The 20,754-nt window shown below is 44.1% G+C and overlaps 1 protein-coding gene across 6 annotated transcripts in view; it reads left to right on the plus strand.

The window, feature by feature from the left end:
* Positions 1 to 20,754, plus strand: part of LOC126981280 (breast cancer anti-estrogen resistance protein 3 homolog) — a 155,161-nt gene that overhangs the window by 117,582 nt on the left and 16,825 nt on the right. For 4 of the 6 annotated variants that reach the window (XM_050832179.1, XM_050832175.1, XM_050832178.1 and 1 more), the window contains one exon: positions 15,589 to 15,706. In XM_050832179.1, the coding sequence (XP_050688136.1) occupies positions 15,589 to 15,706 (118 nt within the window). Of the gene's footprint in view, positions 1 to 10,291; positions 10,479 to 10,894; positions 11,085 to 15,588; positions 15,707 to 20,754 lie in introns of those variants that run through there. The other 2 variants (XM_050832180.1, XM_050832181.1) reach the window with 2 other exon arrangements.

Genomic DNA, 20,754 nt, shown 5'->3' on the forward strand with positions numbered 1-20,754 from the left:
CTTCTTTCCTTCCTTCCTTTCTTTCTTTCTTTCTTTCTTTCTTTCTTTCTTTCTTTCTTTCCATGACCTTTCCTCTCTCCATTTTCATATTCTTTATTATTTTACATCCTGCTTCAGTTCCTTCTTTCTTTCCTTCTCCTCCCCTCGTCCTTCACCGCCTTCTCCCCTTCCAATCCTCCTCCTCCTCCTCCTCCTCTTCCTCTTACCCCTCCTCCTCTTCCCTCACCCTTACCCTGCAAACTCAACATAATGACAAGCAACACAACTGAGAGAGAGAGAGAGAGAGAGAGAGAGAGAGAGAGAGAGAGAGAGAGAGAGAGAGAGAGAGAGAGAGAGAGAGAGAGAGAGAGAGAGTCACACGTGTTAACTTAAAAAAAAAAATACCAGCTGTTAAACAAGAAAGAGTTAAGGAACATTGAACAGAGTAAAGAGAAAGATAGTTCCATCCATCCATCCATCTATCTTGTTTTCCTCCTCCTCTTCCTCCTCCTCCTCCTCCTCCTCCTCTAAGTACTCTCACATCTCTCTCTCCCTTCTATGTAATTTTACTTTTAGTCAACAACATCTAGTATTCCTTCCCTCTCCATTCATTCATCACCTCTTCCCCTTCTCCTTCCTTCCTTTCATTCCTTCCTCAAGAGTCATTCCCTCCTTCCTTTCTCCCTTTTCGTTTTCTTTCATTCATTCATTCCTAATTCTTTGTTTTCTGCCTCCTCTACCCTTCCTTCTTTCTTGTCAATACGTCTTTTTATCCTTTCCATTTTTTCCTTCTTTCCCTCCTTCCTTCCGCCCTTCATTCATTCCTTCATTCCTTCATTCTCAATCCATTCAAATCTATCTTCATCTCCCTCCTTCCTGCCCCCTTTCCTTCCTTCCCCATTCATCTAGCCTTCCCTTCACCCTCTACCAAGCCTCTTACCTTCCTTCCTTCCTTCCTTCCTTCCTTTCCCATCTGTCTTTCCTCCCCTTTCCTGTCGCATCCATCTTCCCCTTCGCCCCGTCACTGCCCTTCACTACCGCGGGATTGTTTACTGAGGAGGACGAGACGTGTGTCATTCCAAAACCGAGGATGGGAAGAGGAAGAGGAGGAGGAAGGGGAGGAGGAAGAGGTGAGGGGTAAGGGATGATGGAGTGGCAGGATTGATGAAGGGGTTAAGCGGAGGCTAGTGAAGGGAAGGGGGAAGGGAGGAAGGGGGTATAAGATTGAGACAAGGCTAGATTGATGGTATGATGTGGAAGGGGGAGATGGATGTCAGCGTGCGGGAGGCTGTGATGATGATGACGATGATGATGAGGAGGAGGAGGAAGAGGAGGAGGAGAAATACGGGTGGGGGTGTGATGGGACTTTATATTGTTTGTTTGTTTGTTTGTGTTCATTATGTTTGATTATCGGGTCGTCAGTTCGTCAATTACCTAATCAGATGAATGGTGGTGGTTGTGGTGGTAGTGGTGTTGGACCTGGTGGTGGTTTCTGTGATAGTGATGTGTGTGTTTGGGGGGGGTGGAGGGGGGAGGTAAGTGTGGTCGCGGTGTCGTGGTTGTGGTGAGTGTGGTTGTATAGTGTGTTTGTAAGAGTGGGAAAGTGCGGTGAGTTGCGAGAGAAGTGTTCGTGTGTGTGTGTGTGTGTGTCGGTGACGGTTGTGGTGGTGTGTGTATGGGTGCTTAGATGTGGTGTGGCTGTTGTGTTAGTGGAGTTTGTGTGTGCAGGTTATGGTGGAGGTGGCGTTTGCATGTAAGTGTGGCTATGGTTGTGTTATGTAGCAGAGGGAAGGGGAGGCAGGGTAGGGCAGGGCGAGGGAGGACGGGAAAGGAGGAAATTAGCATCTCAACAGGGGGTGGAAGTGGTCATTTTGCGATATACAAGAACAGGGAAACACTTGTATAGTCTGAGGGGACAGGGGCAGCCTTGTGTGTGTGTGTGTGTGTGTGTGTGTGTGTGTGTGTGTGTGTGTGTGTGTGTGTGTGTGTGTGGTCGCAGTGAATAGCCTATAGTGAGCGACTTAACAGGGGCACAAGGCAGAGAAAGAGAGGAGGGCAGGCAGGGCAGGGCAAGACAGAGGCGTGGCAGGGAGGGTGCATAAGAGGGCTGTTTAGGAGGGCAACAACGATCTCTGGTGTTGTCAGCAAGGCGAAGGAAAGAAAGAGCGAGGCAGCACAGTTTTCACCCCCCTCCCCTCCCCTCTTCTCTTGCACATCCCCAACCTCCCTCCTTTAAGTATACATGTGCTGTTCTGTGGGAGTGCTTGTGTGTGTGTGTGTGTGTGTGTGTGTGTGTGTGTGTGTGTGTGTGTGTGTGTTTTAAGTTACGCAAGGTAGCAGGGTAAGTCTGGTATGCATAGATAGATAGACAGACATATAAATAGATAGATACAGACAGATAGAAAGAGGAGATAGATAGGGTAGGGCTGGCCTGCATAGATAGATAGATAGATAAATGGATAGATAGATCGATAAGGGAGGTCTGACATTCATACAGGTAGATAGATAATGTGAGAGTTATTAATCGTTCACAGATACAATATAGAATTCAAAGAAGGAAATTATACATCCAACAAAAATCCAGACAGCATTAGTCCAAAAAAAAATAATTACATGCAGAAATATAAAGAAAACTCGAACGACTGAATGCATGGCTGGTTTTCTATGTCCGTCTGTGTCTGTCTGTCGTCTTGTGCAAGTCGTAACTTTTATTTCTCTGATCGTCACGCTCCGAGGACTCACACGTGTCAGGTTCATAAACTTAAATCCATAACAAACGACACCAGGACGCAAAGGGTAATAAGCTTGTCTTCGGCTGGCTAACACACACACACACACACACACACACACACACACACACACACACACACACACACACACACACACCTGTCGTTGGCTCGCAGGTGAATCTTTAATTAAGCTCTTACCTGTGGAGGAGTTAATTGCTCGTTGCTCGATTGTGTTTTATTTAGCACCAACGCAACACATTTCGTTGGTCACTTAATCAGTCAGTCGGTTAGTCAGTTGGTTAGTTAGTCAGTGAGTCAGTTAATTTGTCAGTAGTCAGTCGGTTGGTTAGTTTGCTCGTCAGTTAGTCAGTTAGTCAGTCAGCTAGGTCAGGCAGTCAATCAGCTTGTTAGTTAGTTCGCCAGTCAATCAGTCAGTCAGTCAGGCAATTGGTCTAGTTAGTCACTCAATCAGTAAATCCGTCACTTTTTTTGGTATCTATGCGGTCATTTATCTTATTTATTTAAGCCAATTAGTTAAAATATACGTATAAAAATAACGTTTACATATCACCCCATTCTCTTATTATTATTACATTCTATTAAGGACGCCGACCAAAAGCAGAATAAACAAAGAATCAAATCGCAGCAATCCAACTCCTTTTAAGAGAATAGAACCCCAAAGCAACAAAGGCCATCAAATTAAGCCACGATCATAATATTAAAGATACACAGACTCCTAGATTTGACAGTAGCAATGAAACGCGATCCTGAAGCACAGCAAGCGAAGAAAAGAAGGAAGGAAAGAAGAGAGGAGAGAAGGGATGAGCGAGGAAGAAAGAGAAAGAAAAGAGCTACTTGGGATTTGCTTTAAGTGGTATTTGTGGACTTGAGTGAGCAGCTGAGGAGGAGGAGGAGGAGGAGGTGGAAGGAGAAGGAGGGGGTGATGGTGGTGGGATGTGTGTGTGTGTGTGTGTGTGTGTGTGTGTGTGTGTGTGTACGGACCCTCTCAACAGGCCACTCTTGTCTCACCTCCCTTTGGTTTGTTTGTTTGTTTAGTCGTTTCCACGTGGAAGGTGTTTGTTTCCCCTCGACTAATGGACGTAAGGAAAAAGGAATTATGAAAAAGATTAACAACGAGGATAATAATAGCCATAACGATAATGATGCCGAGAAAGTAGTAGTAGTAGTAGTAGTAGTAGTAGTAGTAGTAGTAGTAGTAGTAGTAGTAGTAGTAGTAGTGGATAAGTAATAAAAACTAATGCCAATAAAAGTGTTACAAAGTGTGTGTGTGTGTGTGTGTGTGTGTGTGTGTGTGTGTGTGTGTGTGTGTGTGTGTGTGTGTGTGTGTGTGTGTGTGTGTGTGTGACATTCATGAACGTCGGAAACCTCAAGAAAAAGCGAAAAAAAAAACAGACCAGAACACAGATTAAGAAACTATTTAAACTTACCCACGCCATAAAATACAAAGAAAGTTGACCATGCAAATAGTATCACACAGAAGAAGAAAGAGGAGGAAGAAGAAAAAGAAGAAAAAGAAGAAGGAAAACGAGAGAGAGGAAAGAGAAAGAGGGAACAGTTAAAAACACCGAAACGTGACCCGGAAGAAGGGAAGGAGTAATGTGTTGTTTACTCAAGCGACGGCCGGCGGTGAAGTGTTCCGCTGGGCATGTGTGGAGAGACGGGAGGAAGAGGACGAGGAGGAGGAGGAGGACGAGAAGAAGGGGAAGGAGATGTAAAATGTGAAGAAAAGAAGGAAATGAAAGCATACAGAGAGGGTAATTGTTGAAAAAAGTATGTAAGGAGGAAGGGAGGCAGAAGGGGAAAGAAGAAAAGTATGAGGAAAGAATGTTTAGTAGGTAATTGAGAAGAAGCCACGGGAAAAAAAAGGGAAGATAAAGTTGGTGTGTAAATTAATAAGGAAATCAAAGAAATGGGAAAAGGTGACAGAAAGGGAAAGGGAAAAAGAGGAACGTGCTGAGAAAGAAAAACGAGAAAGCAAAGAATGAAAAGTCGATAACAGGAAAAAAGAAGAAACTCGGAGAAGGACAAAGAGGAACGTGCTGAGAAAGAAAAACGAGAAAGCAAAGAATGAAAAGTCGATAACAGGAAAAAAGAAGAAACTCGGAGAAGGAGATATCAGGAAACGAGGGAAATACTAAAAACAGGACAAAGAGAAACAGGTAACATGAAACCCACGAAGCAATAGGAAATGAAGAGCAGGAGGAAAAGTAGTAAGCACTTCTTGTATGTGGCCAATAGAAGAAGTAGTAGACGAGATGATATGTAGAGGAAAAGAAAGGAAGGAGAGACACTGGAGAGGAAACATATTGGGGGAGGAAATAGAGGTAACAAAGGTAAAAAAAAAAAAAAAAGGCAGATTTGGAGAAAGACAGGAGAAGGAAAAATGAGAAAAAAAATTATATGGATATAATAGAAACTGAGAGAAGGGAATTAAATAGTAGTAGTGGTAGTAGTAGTAGTAGTAGTAGTAATAGTAGTAGTAGTAGTAATAATAATTGTAGTTGTAGTTATTTTTTTGTTCTTGTTGTTCTTGTTGCTCTTGCAGTGTTAGAGGAAAAGGAAGAGAGTATGAAGTTATTAGAGAAACTGAGGAACAAAAGTAACAGAATAAAAAAAAAGGAAACAAATGGAGAAAGATGAAAGGAAGGAATCGAGAAGACAAGGAAAAATAGGAAAGAGAAGGGAGGAAATTTAAAGTAAAAGGTAACAGGAAAAGAAAAAGGAAAACTAACCAGCATGGAGACGAGAGAGAGAGAGAGAGACCGATAAACAACCAGGTAAGAGTCTTGATTCTCGCTTATCTCAGCAACGAATAATCACAACCACCTCCTCCTCCTCCTCCTCCTCCTCCTCCTCCTCCTCCTCCTCCTCCTCTTCTTTTCCCTCCCTCATGATCTACCACTCTCGTTCCTTCTCCTCCATAATCCGGCAGAAAACGAAAGAGATTTTTTTTTTTTCAACCAAAGTCTGCAGGAAAATTTTCAAGCGATTGGTCATGGAAACGAGTCTTGAGAATAGTGAAGGAATTGGATGTTCACGTTTTTCCTCCTTTTCCTCTTTTTTCCCCGTTTTTCTTTTTGTTTTCTTTGTATTTTTCGCCTTCACGTGCTATTTTCTTTTTGTACGTTATTTTCCTGTTTCTGGTTCTTTTAGTGTTTTTTTTTTCTCTTCGTGAATTCACTTTTGCATTTCATAATTTTCCTCAGTCATCATTTTTGTATATTCTTTTTCATTTTATATTTTTCTTCCTATCTTTTTTTTATTTTATTTATCCTCACTTATCTTAATTATTTCCTCTCGCCGCTTCCTTCCTGTCTTCCTCATTTACACACACACACACACACACACACACACACACACACACACACACACATGCAAGGAATCATCATGCCCTGCGAGGAATGTGAGTCAGATGAACACACACACACACACACACACACACACACACACACACACACACACACACACACACACACACACCATCTACCCTCTCCTCACGTTGTCCTTCCCCCTTCTTCCCCATCTCTCCCCATCCACATCCCTTCTCCCTTCTCCACTGCATCCCCCCTCCCCTCCTCACTATCTCCTTTCCTCTCCCTCTCTCTCCCTCCCCCCCTCCATCCCTCCATCTTGCCTTTCTCGTGCATGCTAACACCTGCACATCCCCCCCTTCTCTCTCTCTCTCTCTCCCGGCAATTAGGCTTATGAAGGAATATTTTTCAACCAAACTTTCTTTATCAGTACGGAAGAAAATACTCGAAATAATGTAACGTAATTTTTGAGAAGAAATTAACTTAAAGAGAAAAATAAAGGGAAAGAAACCGAAATATCTAATTGTAATACAAAATTAGTTATGGAGATTGTTTTACTTTTTTTATATTTTTTTTGCTATTTACGTAAAGAAGCTTCACCCTAAATCCAGCTTCTGCAAAAATGAGGAAAATGACGCCTATTTTCTAATGTAAACCTGCGAATGGAGAGAAGAAAACCATGAACATTACTGACACTTAGGAGATTTAGGAGATAATGAAATTTAGGAGATAAACAACAACCAAAAAAAGATACAACCACTTACGGGAGAAGGTCAAGCCAGAGGGTAATTTTTACGATCCTGAGAGAGAGAGAGAGAGAGAGAGAGAGAGAGAGAGAGAGAGAGAGAGAGAGAGAGAGAGAGAGAGTTCAATCTGTAACTGAAACTAGTTAATATACTTTTAAATCAACAAAACTAATTAAACACTTCAAAATATAACCCCGCGAGAGAGAGAGAGAGAGAGAGAGAGAGAGAGAGAGAGAGAGAGAAGGGGGGGAGGGGGGAGGGAGTTAGTCTGGTTGAGTGTCATGTGTTGAGACCTCTCAGCTGTATTGCATCAGTGGACGTACGTGGCACACACACACACACACACACACACACACACACACACACATGGGGCGAGTGAGTACTAGCTGGCGATCGCGAGTCCAGCGTGTGATCAGATCGTAGGTTAATGACACAGGAATGCAAGGAAAAATAGATGACAACGAGACTCACTTTTGTCCAATGGAAAGAGAAAGTTGTACAAACGTTTAAGGTGAGGACGTAAGGAAGTAAAGTCAGGTTCTGTCTCTGGTTCTTGAGAAATCTTTAATGGTTCTTTCTGAGGGATTTCTATTAAGTAGTTCAATCGTTTAAAATAAGTTATACAAACGTTCAAGATAAGGAAGTAAGGAAGTAAAGTTAGGTTCCGTCTCTGGTTCTTGGGAAATCTTTAATTAATGTTTTTTTTTTATGAGGGATTTCTGTTAAGTAGTTCAATCGTTTAAAATAAGCTATACAAACGTGTGTGTGTGTGTGTGTGTGTGTGTGTGTGTGTGTGTGTGTGTGTGTGTGTGTGTGTGTGTGTGAATGGGGGAATGAGGAAGACAGGAAGGAAGTGGGGAGAGGAAATAATCATGATAAGTGAGGATATAAACAATTAAAAAAAAGATAGAAAGAAAAAATGTAAAATGAAAAAAAATACAAAAATGAAGATTGGGGAAAAATATGAAATGCAAAAGTGAATTCACGAAGGAAAAAAAATAAAAAGAAGACCAAGAAACAGAAAAAAAACGTACTCTCAGACTCCTTCGACTCATACCATAAATATTTCCAAAGACTACAAAGGAAATTAAATTGGTAGTCATGAGTGGGGGGTTTTACGCTCATGGTGGAGAATCTTTGTCAGACTTATCACGAGGCTCATAAAACAACACATGGCAGAACCCACAGCCTCTACCAAAGCCTTATCTAATGTGGGTGTTTGAGAGTATGGGGCCTGTATCACATCACATCTAGAAAAATAACCCCTTTAGACAACACGTTAAACATACATTAATCAAACCTTACAAAATGAAAAATAAGGAAAGAATGACTAAGGTTACATATATCAAATCCCATCCTAATCAAATCCTAGTAAATTAAGCACTAAAAATAAAAGTAAGCTATACATAAGTTAAAAGATCTAAATGGAAGGTAAGAGGGAATAGAGTTACATGTATCTAATGTCATCTGTTAAACTAAGCACATTGGACAACAAATTACTCTTCACTCAAATATCTCTTTACTTTTCTCTTTTATAGGAGCAGCGATTAACCGGCTTTTTTTTCTACACTTTCTTTTTTGTTGCCCTTGAATTGCTTCCTTTAGAACATAAGAACGTAGGAGTCTGCAAGAGGCTGGTAGGCCTGTACATGGCAGCTCCTTTGAACCTAAGCTCCCGTGTATCTAACCCCACCTAATATCGCTGTCCATGAATTCATCTGATCTTTTTTTTTAATGTGACAGTTGTATTGGCACTCACCACATGACTGCTAAGCCTATTCCACTCATCCACCACCCTGTTAGTAAACCAATTTTTGCCTATGTCCCTGTTGAATCTGAATTTATCCAGTTTAAACCCATTACTTCGTGTCCTTCCCTGTTCTCTTACCAACAAAACCTTATGAATATCCCCCTTATTAAAGCCCTTCATCCATTTATAAACCTCGATCATGTCTCCACGCACCCCTCGCCTTTCTAGAGAATGTAAGTTTAACTGTTTGAGTCTTTCCTCGTATGAAAAAATAAATAAGTAAGATAAAAAATAGAGAAACGTGACAAGATGAAGAAAAGGAAAGAATGAAAAAGGTTACATCTATCAAATTCCCTCTGGTAAACTAAGCACTTCAGACAACAATTAAATGTGATAACAACTCCCGTATCGTCGAGGCAGATGGCTGGGGCGCAGACTTTGACCCTCCATACAAGGCTACCGATGCTATTTTGTTTTTTCAATTCCTCGCACGTCCCGCTTGTTAGGGAATATCATGCTTGTCAGCCCCTCTTGTAGACCGATTCTCTTATCTTCATTTGTTTTGTTTTATTTTCTGGGGTTGTGTTTATACGATACTTCACGCTGTGTCCCCCAAGGAAGTCGATGTTCTATTGTTTTAAGACAGGCGGGCTCTCTCTCTCTCTCTCTCTCTCTCTCTCTCTCTCTCTCTCTCTCTCTCTCTCTCTCTCTCTCAAAAATGTGTCTGGATTACCTGACATTTCTGTGGTTCGAGGGAGGAGGGTGCTCTCTCTCTCTCTCTCTCTCTCTCTCTCTCTCTCTCTCTCTCTCTCTCTCTCGTGGGCAGTAATTAATCTTTCTCTACGTAACGAAGGGGATTGAAGGCCGTGTCACGCCTCCTGGTGGTGGTGGTGGTGGTGGTGGGTAAGGGGAGAAGGGGGAGGGGGTAGAGGGACAGCTGAGAGGGAAGGGGGAAGGAGTGAAGGTGGTACTGTTGAGAGGGAAGGAGTAAGGATGGGAATGGGTTGAATTAGTACTGTATGGTAAGGAATGGGAGTGTAAGGGAGAGGGGAAAGGGGAAGAGGAGGGAGAAAGGGGCAGTGAGGAAGGGAAGAGGAGGAGGAGGAGGGGAAGGGGTGAACAGAAGGGGGCGTGGGGTGTATTTGGATAGCGTTTTAGTATGCCCTGTCACACACACACACACACACACACACACACACACACACACACACACACACGAGTCTTGTTTATTTTAAAGTGATTTTTTGCATCTTGCTTTAATTTTCTCGTGAATTGTCGTATGACCTTTAAACTGAGAATTCTGGGCATCTTTTTAACTTATTTTTTGATGCTTTTGTCCTTCACTTTCCTCTTGTGTTTGATCCTGAACTTCTTTTTCTCCTTCGTCTTCTTGTTCTTATTCTTGTTCTTGAAATTGTTCTTCTCTTTTTTTCTTCGTGTTGTTGTCCTTGTTTCTGCTTCTCAATTTCTTCTTCCTGCTCTAAATCACCATCACTGTCATTATCACCATCACCAGAATCACCATCATCATCCTACACAACCACATCCTCCCATCTTCCTCCTACACTGCTGCTGCGCCTCCTTCATCCCCGCCCACCACCAATCCTTCTACTCCTCCCCTTCCTATCCCCTCTATCCCTCCCCGCCGTCGCCACCCACACTAGCCAGGGCCCCTCCTCCCTCTCCCTTATCTCCCCATACTCCTCCTCCTCCTGGGCTGTTCGGGGTTGGGGGAGGGAGAGGGAGGAGTGAGAGAGCCTGCGAGAGTTAGTTGCAGGCTGGCTAGTGTGTGAGAAGGAAGGCAGCGGTCACTGCTCTCGCCTCTCACTGCATGGATGGCGGGATTGCTCTGTTTCACCGTCAGTCGCTCGCCACATCCCCGCAGTGATGCAAGACCGGGCAGGGAAGGGCCATCTCGCGCCCCCACTCCCGCCCCCTCGAGGTATATAAACCATCTCGTTCTCCTCCTCCTCCTCCTCGTCCTTATCCTCCTCGATGTCGCTCGCTCGTCACGCCTTCTCTTCTCATGTTTTATTGGTGTAGAGTGGAGGACGCCCCTTTGGCATGTCCTCCTCCCGCTGCTGTTGCTGTTAGCCGTGAAACGTGATCAAGTATTTGTTTGCACGGGAATCCGAGGTCGTGAAGAGGGTACAGAGTGAGGGGCGAAGGACGGTGGGGAAAAAACACCACCAACCGAGCCCTGAAGTGGTTATTTTGGTGTATCAGTGAGGTCTATGAATGGTCCGCCGTCCGAGCGTGCAGTGTGGCCGCAGGAAGGGTGGTCAATGGGCCGTCTGTTCCGTCTTCGTGTGTGTGTGTGTGTGTGTGTGTGTGTGTGTGTGTGTGTTTGCCGCCGCCGCTTTGAGCTCAACCAACACTCAAGTCGCTGAGAAACTCCCGACCAGCAGACTCTCTTGACTTGAGGCGGCGCTGCTCGCTGCTCTGCCCTGCCCAGCTCTCCTCTGCTCTCCTTTCCGCTCCGGCCACTTCACGTCCACTTCTCCAGACTCTGAAAGGATGACAGTCTGCGTCTCTGTAGCCTTTAAGAGTTAAGTCCCTCCGGCGCGGCTTTGTATCAACATTTTCTCCCTTTCTTAGAGCACATAAAAGATAAGAGTGAGGGACAGTGAGTGAGAGAATAAGAGGGAATGTTGGCTGACTGAATCATTGACGAACAAGACTGGTAACATTTTCTCCCTTCTCTTAATGCTTGAGATAGCGAGTGAAGAGGAAGAGAGAGAGAGGGAGAGTGAAGACGGAATTGTTTGATCATATTCTGCTTCTTAATGCGTGTAACAATTATGGAGGGTGGGAGAATACGAGTTTTAAGCAGGATCAAGATTGAGACAGCGAGTGAAGAAGGAAAGAGAGAGAGAGAGGGAGGGAGAGAGAGGGAGGGAGGGAGTGAAGCAGGAATTACATTATCGTAAACTCCCTCTCTGCGTGCATCTAACACTTAGCGAGAATCAGAGAAAGCGAGAAAAGGGATGCACGAAGAAATGAGTGTTAACCGAGAATCATGCCAACACAATTGCGATTATAAAGTGGCCTTGTTGTTACTTATTGTCTCATTTTACTGTAAGCGGTGATTCAGCTTTTTATAACCCCCTCCCCCTCCCCGACACACACACACACACGTTGGGCGAAGCCGGCGGTATCGCGACCCGCCAGCCATTCCGTTGCGATTGTCGAGGATGAGGTAAAGCCGGCGGTGGTGTGTGTGGCGTTGACTCACAGCTGATAAAGAAGGGAACAAGGGGCCCGCTGCTGCTCTTATCACCCACGCAAGACCTCACGATATGCTGATAAAGATGATGACGAGAGAGGAAGGGAAGGGAAATGGCTGAGGACAAGGAAGAAGAAGTATTCGAGGAAGAAAGGGTTAAGTTGCATGCATGTGGTGGAGAAAGAGAGCAGGTGGGAAAGGGAAGGTAGGAGGAGTAATTAGAAAGGAAGGAGACCAGGTAATGATGAAGAAAGAGAGGTAAAGAACAGGAGAAGAATAAGAATAAGAAGAGGGTAAAGAGGAAATGGAGCGTAGAGAAATGAAGTAAAAAAAGGGAAAAGGAGGTAGGAGAGGAAAAAAGGAGACGGGGATGGGAAATTAAAGGGAAAAGAGATTACAAAAGGAAATATGTAAAGACAATAGAGAGGTGAAGAATAAGAGAAGAGAAGAAGAAGAGGGTAAAGAGGAAATGTAGGGAGCGGAAAAAAGAAAGAGACGAGGATGGGAAACTAAAGGGAAAAGGGATTACAAGAGGAAATGTGAAGGAAAGACAGTAATTAAGAAAAGGAAAGCGGCAGAAGGCAAAGGAGTCGTTAGGGAAAGAGAATGGGAAGTGTGGGAAACGACAGAAGAGGACGGAAGAGAGGGGCCAGTAACGATCAGTGAAGAGAGAGCGAGGGATGGGAAACTGAAGAAAAAGAGGAAGAAGGAATAAAAGGAAGATATGGGAAAAGGAAGAAAGAAAGGAACGTAGGGAGGGAGCAGAAAAGGAGAGGAAAAGAGGAACGAGGGAAAGAAAAGGAAAGGAAACTAGGAAGGAAGGAAGGTAGGGAGTGAAGGATGGGAAACGGAAGGAAAAGAGTCAGGAAGGAGTAAAGGAAGGAAGGATCAGAGAAAAGAGGAAGAACATGGGAATCTTTGCATAATTACCCGTAGTAGCGTCCTGTGTCCAGCTCGAGGGGGGACGATGGTATCAGGGGAGGGCGAGAGGCGACCCTTTACCGCCCTGGCCGCCCCATGTTCGGCGCTGCGGGAACGGCGTGTCAGGGGCGTTATCTGGACCTGGATGTGACGACGAGCGACGGCGATGTCATGCGTGGGGAACCTCAACCTCATCCTCCTGCGTCCTACCTCCTTCGCCTTCTCCTCCTCCTCCTCCTCCTTTTGACGTTTACATCATCCTCCTCTTCCTTCTTATGCTAAACGGAAGAGAGAAAAAATAATGGAGATTCGTGGGTCCTTTTTAGTCCTCTTCCTGATCTTCCTTCGCTGTTCTTCCTCCTTGGCTCTCCTGCTCTTCTTCCTGTTCCTCTCCTCCTCCTCCTCTTCTTACTTCTCTTCCTCCTTTTCGTGTGTCGCCCTACTCTTCTTTCCTCCTCCGCCTCCACGTACTGTCTAATCTAATCCTTATAAATGTCCTTTCTCCTGATCCTCTTCCCTCCTCCTCCTCCTCCTCCTCCTGGCGAGCCCCCGAGCGCTACAAGACCAGATAACGCCTCCAGATCGCTAAACGGTAGAGAAAAAGGGAGTAAAAAAACACCTAAGAGGATGCTCGGGAGGGCTGACTGACGTGGAGGTGCCGGAGCGTGGCGGAACCAAGGTCAGGGAAAGGTTGGGTTCTTGGGATCGTGTGACTCTGAAGGGCTGCCCACAAGACTTTTCTGAGGATAAGGACACGGGAAGATCTGAGTGTGAGGAAGGATGGGAGGAAGTGGACGGCAGTAGGATAGGGCTTGTAAGGGATAGAGAGGGGGATAGTGAGGTGTGAGGAGAACAAGGAAGAGAGGAAGTGGAAAGGAATAGGATAGCAGTGCTGGGTAGAGAGGGCGAGAAAGAGGGATAGATGAGGTGTGAGAAGGAGAGCGAGGAAAGAAAGGGAGGAAGTGGAAAGGAATAGAATAGTTGTGCTGGGTTGAGAGGGACGAGAAAGAGGGATAGATGAGGCGTGTGTGTGTGTGGGAAGAAGAGGGAAGGAAAGAAAGGGAAGAATTGATAGGGAGTAGAATAAAACTTGTGCTGGATAAAGAAGGAATAGAGAGAGAGGGATAGTTGAGGTGTGGGAAGGAGAGCAAGGGAAGGGGAGGGAGGGGACGGGTTAGAAGGGCGTGTGTGTGTGTAAATAGTTGAGGTGTAGGAGGAGGAGGAGGAGGAGGAGGAGAAGAGGACGACAAATAGCGTGTTACATTCCTCTAACATGAGTGGTCACTAGCCTTGGTGAACTCCATTAATAAGCATACCTCCTCCTCCTCCTCCTCCTCCTCCTCCTCCTCTAGGCACGTCCCTCACACTTGTAGTAAAGACATGCAGAATATTCTTGTTGTCCAAAGCAGGGAAGCTCATTAGAGTGAAGAACCTTACTGTTATCTGCTGCTGCTCCTGTTTTCTTACGTCCCTCCTCCTCCTCCTCCTCCTCCTCCTCCTCCTCTTGCTTGGTAGTTTTCGTCGTCAAGGTCGTTCTCCTCTCTCCTCCTCCACTTCTTTCTCCTCTTATCCTCCTCCTCCTCCTTTTTTTCTCCTTCTCCTTTTCTTCTTCAGATTCTTTTCTTCTTCCTCCTCCCTCTTCTTCCTCCTCCTCTTCCTTCTCTTCCCCCACCTCCATTTACTACTACTACTACTACTACTACACCTTCTGATCCATCCCCAAGTCATTAATTAAGTCAAGGTATTTATGTGTTTGTATCTTTATTGCTCTCCTTTTTTTTTCTTCTCACCCGTCTTGATTCGCTCATTAACCTTGACTAAAGAAAAAAAAAATGGGATGGTGATCTTTAATTTGATGGACGATTCGAGATTACATTGAGACACAAATACCGAAACTTACTTAAAAGGGAATCGAGTATCGTGTGTGTGTGTGTGTGTGTGTGTGTGTGTGTGTGTGTGTTGAAGGTTATTTAAGTGGTCAGTCCAATCTCAGCATCGGGTTCAAATTTTATGGTTCACATCTGTTTGTACTTATTTGACGAACGGTTCTCACCTTTATAATTCTTTTTTTTTTTTAGCCGCGGTCGATAAACTACGTGTGTGTGTGTGTGTGTGTGTGTGTGTGTGTGTGTGTGTGTGTGTGTGTGTGCACGCGCCCATTGTCACCTCTGTTTGGTCCTGTCAGCGCTCAACAAGACGTGATTGGCTGATGTTGGCCATGAAACGGTCGACTCAGCTGGTTGGGAGGTGGGGTGTGAGGGGAGGGGGATGAGAAAGAAGGAGTCGAGAAAGAAAGGGAGGAAGGAGGATGGGGAGAAGGTGGTAAGGGGAAGGGGTCGAGATAGAAAAGGGGCGGAGAGGATGGAAGGCTGGGGAGTTTTAGGAGGCAAGGGAAGAGGGGAAGGTGGATGAGAGACGGGCAGGGATGATGGGGAGTAGATGGGAGAGGAAGAGAGGAAAGGAGAAGCAGGGAGGGTGGAGAAGAGGAAGCAGAGGAGGAGAAAAAGAGTGGGGAATGAAGAGGAAAGGAGAGAAAAGGAATGGGAAAGAAACTTGGGGGAGGAAGAGAGCAGGGAGGCTGTGAGGAAGTGGAAGAGGAAAAGGAAGAGAGGAAGGGAGGATGGATAAGAGGAAGCAAGGAAGGACGAGAGGGAAGTGGAAAATGGAAGAGAAAAGGAAAGGAGAAGCTGGAAAAGAAGAACACAAGAACATAACGTGATAACATAGAGAGAGGAAGCAGAGAAGAGTAAGGAATGAAGGAGGAAAGGTAGTAGTAGTAGTAGTAGTAGTAGTAGTAGTAGTAGCATCACCAGTAGAAGCACTAACATTAGCAATAGTTGTGGTGGTGTTACAGTGGCGTCATGGTCATTTCTCTTTTTCATTTTCTCTCTTTATTTCCTTCCAGACCACAAACTCAAGACCGTCGACCCGAGTCCTCGCCGCAGCTACGTGGACCACCGAAACAGACCCCTGCCGGACCCGCTCGAGATCACGCCCGAAGTTGTTCTGCGCTCCGACGAAGGGTAAGTTCAGGGAGGGGTTGGGAGCGGCTGGGGCTGGTCTTAATATTCATGTTTTTCTTTTTTTTTTCTTTTCGTTTTCTTTTCATTTTTATTTTTAGGTTTATCTTTTCAAATTTTTTCTTCATTTTCTTTTCGTTTTCTTTTTTTAGCTTTTCTTCATTTTCTTTTTTTTCCTGTTTCTTTTCATTTTCTTTTCTTTCTCTTTTCTTTTTTCTCTCTTCTTCTTCTTCTTTTTTTATTTTTTGCCGTCATTATTATCATTAGTGTTACTACTACTACTACTACTACTACTACTACTACTACTACTACTACTACTACTACTACTACTACTACTACTACTACTATTACCACTACTACTACCACTACTATTACTGATGCTGATGCTGCTGATGTTGCTACTGGTATTTCTTATTAATTTTTCGTTACATAATTGATTTCCTCACTTGATTCCTCTTTCTCCTCCTCCGCCTCCTCCTCCTTCTCCTCCTCCTCCTCCTCCTCCTCCTCCTCCTCCTCCTCCTGTTTATGGCGCGTTTTCTATTGCCATGAAATCCCAGAAGATGAAGAATTAGTGAACAATACTGAGAGAGAGAGAGAGAGAGAGAGAGAGAGAGAGAGAGAGAGAGAGAGAGAGAGAGAGAGAGAGAGAGAGAGAGAGAGAGACAGACAGACAGACAGACTTGTATTGCATTACTCCTGTTAAATCCTTGTTCCTCCACAACACGCAATCCCTCCGCACCTCCTTCCACTCTCACCTCACCCCCGGCACCTTCCCCTCACCTGCGTGCATCGTGTGGTACCTGAAGGCTCGCTAATGAAGGCTTGGGTCGCCTGTTTTGGGGGATTAGAATCTGTTTAATTGTTTGGTAGAGTGGATGATTGGACGGGCGGGCGGGTGTGTGGTGGTGTGTGAACGAGAGAGAGGTGAGGTGAGGTCAGTGTGTGTGTGTGTGTGTGTGTGTGTGTGTGTGTGTGACATGTTGATCTTTCCCTTTAAGTAAGTTTATCTAAGGAAAGTGTTATTTTTTTTTTTTTACTTTAATAAACTTGTCTCGGGGTGGTTTAATTAAGCTTCGGTTCATGTGCACTATTTTTTTTTTTTTTCATCTCGGTTTTGACATCTTGTTCGTGGTGGAGACGGAGTTAGGATAAAAAAAATTCCAGTGATTATTTTTGGTCCTCGTTTTCTTCTCCTGCTTCTCTTCTTCTTCTTCTTCTTCTTCTTCTTCTTCTTCTTCTTCTTTATCTTCTTCTATGACCGTTGCTGGGGGCTGTTGATAACTACATCCTACAATCAAATCTCCTCCTCCTCCTCCTCCTCCTCCTCCTCCTCCTCCAGTGAACGTTGCCTCCTTGCTTGTATTGGCAACACTTGAGATTAACAATTTATAGATGAGGCAACAGAAAATCAATGCCCCCCTCTCTCTCTCTCTCTCTCTCTCTCTCTCTCTCTCTCTCTCTCTCTCTCTCTCTCTCTCTCTCTCTCAATAGATATATCACCATCAACACATATTACAAAAATTAAAATAGAATCAATGAAAGCAAGAATTTAATTATGGCCACAATGCATTAATATTATTCGTCCTTATTCCGTCAAATTACGTATAGACAGCTAGACACTCAGCGTGTTTTTAGTTTAGTTTGCCTTTGAGCGGCCTCCTTTACCGTAAAAACATGAGAAGAAAATACAATAGTGACCCTGAGAATCGACTCCGTAATGAAAATAGCATGAGTGAGCGTTGCCTGGGACTTCTTAACCCGTAAGCTGCGGGACTGAGATTCTGAGTGCGTCGCCTAGTGCGGCTATATCAGCGAGAGATTGACCTTCAATAAATGATATCTAAGTTTATAAAACGTGTATATATATTATTACATACACATCTGTGGCTCGTAATGTGTTGTATCCTGTATATTTCTTATTTTTTTTTTTTTTCAAAAATTTTTTTCTGGTATATCTGACTTTTTGCGGAAACTTTTTGCGCCTGTTTGAAAAAGCTAAGCCCCAGAAGAAGCAGCACAGCTTACCTCAGCCGCCCAGAAGGCAGGCAAGCAGTGCTAAACGCCGTATTAGTCTTTAATTACAATAGTGTGGCTGAGTTGTCTTTTTTAACGGTTTTTCAAGGCGTGGTTCGTTATATAGTTGATTTTCTTAATGTTTTTATATCACTTTTTACGACTGAGTCTGTGATATGTCGAATAACTCAGTGCAAATCCAACACTTCTACCTAACTCCGTCCCAGAAATGGAAGTAAAAGGAAGAACTAACCACATAACTGTTAATTATAGTCGGTTCCACGAGAACTGGCATGGATTTTCCTTCAGGGGTGGACTCGCGGACTTGGCGTCATTGCTTGGGTGACAGTCTCCGCGCCGCTCATTGGCTGTTGTTCACTAGGTCTAAGCTGGGCCAATTTTGTTAGCCATGACATAGCCTACTATCTCTCGCTCTCTGTTACCTCTTAAAATCAACACTTTTGATGTATAAATGTAGTTATTCTTATAATCGCTCTTCCTTATGGTTATTTATTAGGTATCACCCACAAATATTAGTACCTAACATAATTCAGGATTAACGACAGCATGATGAAAGAAATGATAAGGTTCTTGCCTTAGGCCAATGTTTACGTTATGACTCCATAGCATCACTACACATTGTTAGCACTAAGCCAGGCCTAAAAATATACCAAGAAATCTTACAATAAATGATGTAATTAGACTGTAGCCTAGCGCTTTGTAGCAGTAAAAAGTAGTAAAAAAAGTCTAGTATCAACAGTCGCTTCATTCGCTGGATATTGTCCGTTTACGTGCAGTTCTGACTTAGTTTTGCTATGAATATCGTTTCAGATTAATTTATAATAGTTCAAAAGGCACATACTTATCAATAAAGATATTATTGCATTAGTTTTTATCGGTGCAATCTGTTACCTTACAGCTTACAAAGGGTTTTGGTAGGAATACAAAGTCAATTTTATGCGCATCAGAACAAGTTAAGAATTGGCCAATGAGCGCGCAGTACCATCACCCATGCAATGATACCAGGTCTGAGAGTCCACCCTTGAAGGAAAATCAATGCCAGTTCTCGTGGAACCGACTATAGTGAGTTTTTCCAAGACGTGGCTAGCTGGTTTTGTCGATTTTCAACTCTAATGACTAAGGGTGTAATATGTCGACTCTGAAAATCCATCACTTCTAACTCCGTCCCAGAGATAGAGGTAAACAGGCAAACTAGCCACACAACTGTTAATAAGGGAGTCCACGATCTAAGTTGCCTGGAAAACCCGTCTACCGAGCCTCCGTTGTGTCCAGTGTCTTGCCGGTCAGTGTATCCTTGAGTCCCTGGCCGTGGATGGGACGTGACGGCAGGATGCGGCGCCATCAAGGCCTGGTAGAGCGTGACGTCAAACACCGCCACGCCACAAATGAGCGTAACGAGAGGCTGTAACTTTAACGTGAGAGAGAGAGGGGAAGGGATTTTACTTTATTTTCAACGCTTCTGTAATAATAGGAATGTTCACTTATTATTATTATTATTATCATTATTATTATTATTATTATTATTATTATTATTATTATTATTATTACTCTTGGCCTTACACTTTTACCCATTACGTTATCTTTATGGCCACGATATTTGTGTTTTACTGCCTGCTTGATTTTACACACACACACACACACACACACACACACACACACACACACACACAACCAGTCCGGAGAAGTTTAATGTCATTCACTAATTAGGAAACGCCAGTCTGAAGAAAAGCAAAAAAAAAAATAACAAGAAACATTCGAATTCCTTTTACTGAGTTTCTTTGTCTTGCTTCTTATAACTCTCTCTCTCTCTCTCTCTCTCTCTCTCTCTCTCTCTCTCTTTTAACGCATTAATTTATTCTTCTTATCTTTATAGTTTCTCCCTAATTCCTTATATTCTTCCATTATCTCACCTCCCCCTCGTATATTAATTTTATCGGTCATTCTTTCTCATTTATACGTCTCTCTCTCTCTCTCTCTCTCTCTCTCTCTCTCTCTCTCTCTCTCTCTCTCTCTCTCTCTCTCAACCAATTACAGCCGCTTATGTCTCTTAGGCCAATTGATCTTGTGAGGCTTGGCTTATCCCCCCCCCCCCTGTCCCTCCTAATCTCCCTTCCCTCCCTCTCCCTCCCTTAACCATGGCATTTTTCCTTTCTTTCGTCCATTTACAATTCTCTTTACGATTCCTCATTTTTACCAATTTCTTCCTTCATCCTCCTTTCCCTTTCGTTATCTCCCATTTCCTTCGTCATTTTCTCTTCCTTTCGCCATCTCCCGTTCTCTTTACTATTCCTCTTTACCATTTTCTTCACCCTCCTCTCCCTTTTATCATCTCCCTTTTCCTTTGTCATATCCCCTTCCCTCCATCATTCTTCTTCCCTTCCCTCCTCTCTCTTCCATCATCCTCCTCCCTTCCATTCCGCCATTCTGATTTACCCATCCCATCAATCCTCACCCTCTTCTATTCCTCACGTTGTCACTCCATTCACTCTATTCTCCCTCATCCACCCTCTTCCTCGCCCTCACCTCACCCCCCTCTCCTCTCCTCTCTTCTCCCACGTGCTCGGGAAGTAGTTAATGAACACAGTCAAGTATTATCCTCTCTTTCTCTCCTTTCCTCCTCCTTTCTCTCATTATCCTCACCAACCCCGTCAGCTGCTCCCTCATTCAATTTGGTCACTTTAGTTTCTTTTTCAGCAGCAGGCGTGTGTAGGAGTGGAGGCGTGTCAGGGGATGGGAAGGAGGTGTGCGCGAGTGTGTGTGGGGGTGGGTGGGGTGGGGGGGTTAGGTACCTTGTTAAGAAGTCTTCGAGGTTGTCCACTCCACTTTTAATTCATTAGGTTGTGTTACTCAATTAGATCAAGTTGTTAGTAAAGTGCTCCTTCTATGAGCTCCTTGTAACCCCCCCGTGTGTGTGTGTGTGTGTGTGTGTGTGTGTGTGTGCAAGAAGTGGGTATCTTTCTAGCTCCTATTTGCCTGTCTTCGCCGTCGTAAGCTCCTCCTCCTCCTCCTCCTCC

The sequence above is a fragment of the Eriocheir sinensis genome, chromosome 47, assembly GCF_024679095.1.
Source record: "Eriocheir sinensis breed Jianghai 21 chromosome 47, ASM2467909v1, whole genome shotgun sequence".
NCBI lineage: Eukaryota > Metazoa > Arthropoda > Malacostraca > Decapoda > Varunidae > Eriocheir > Eriocheir sinensis.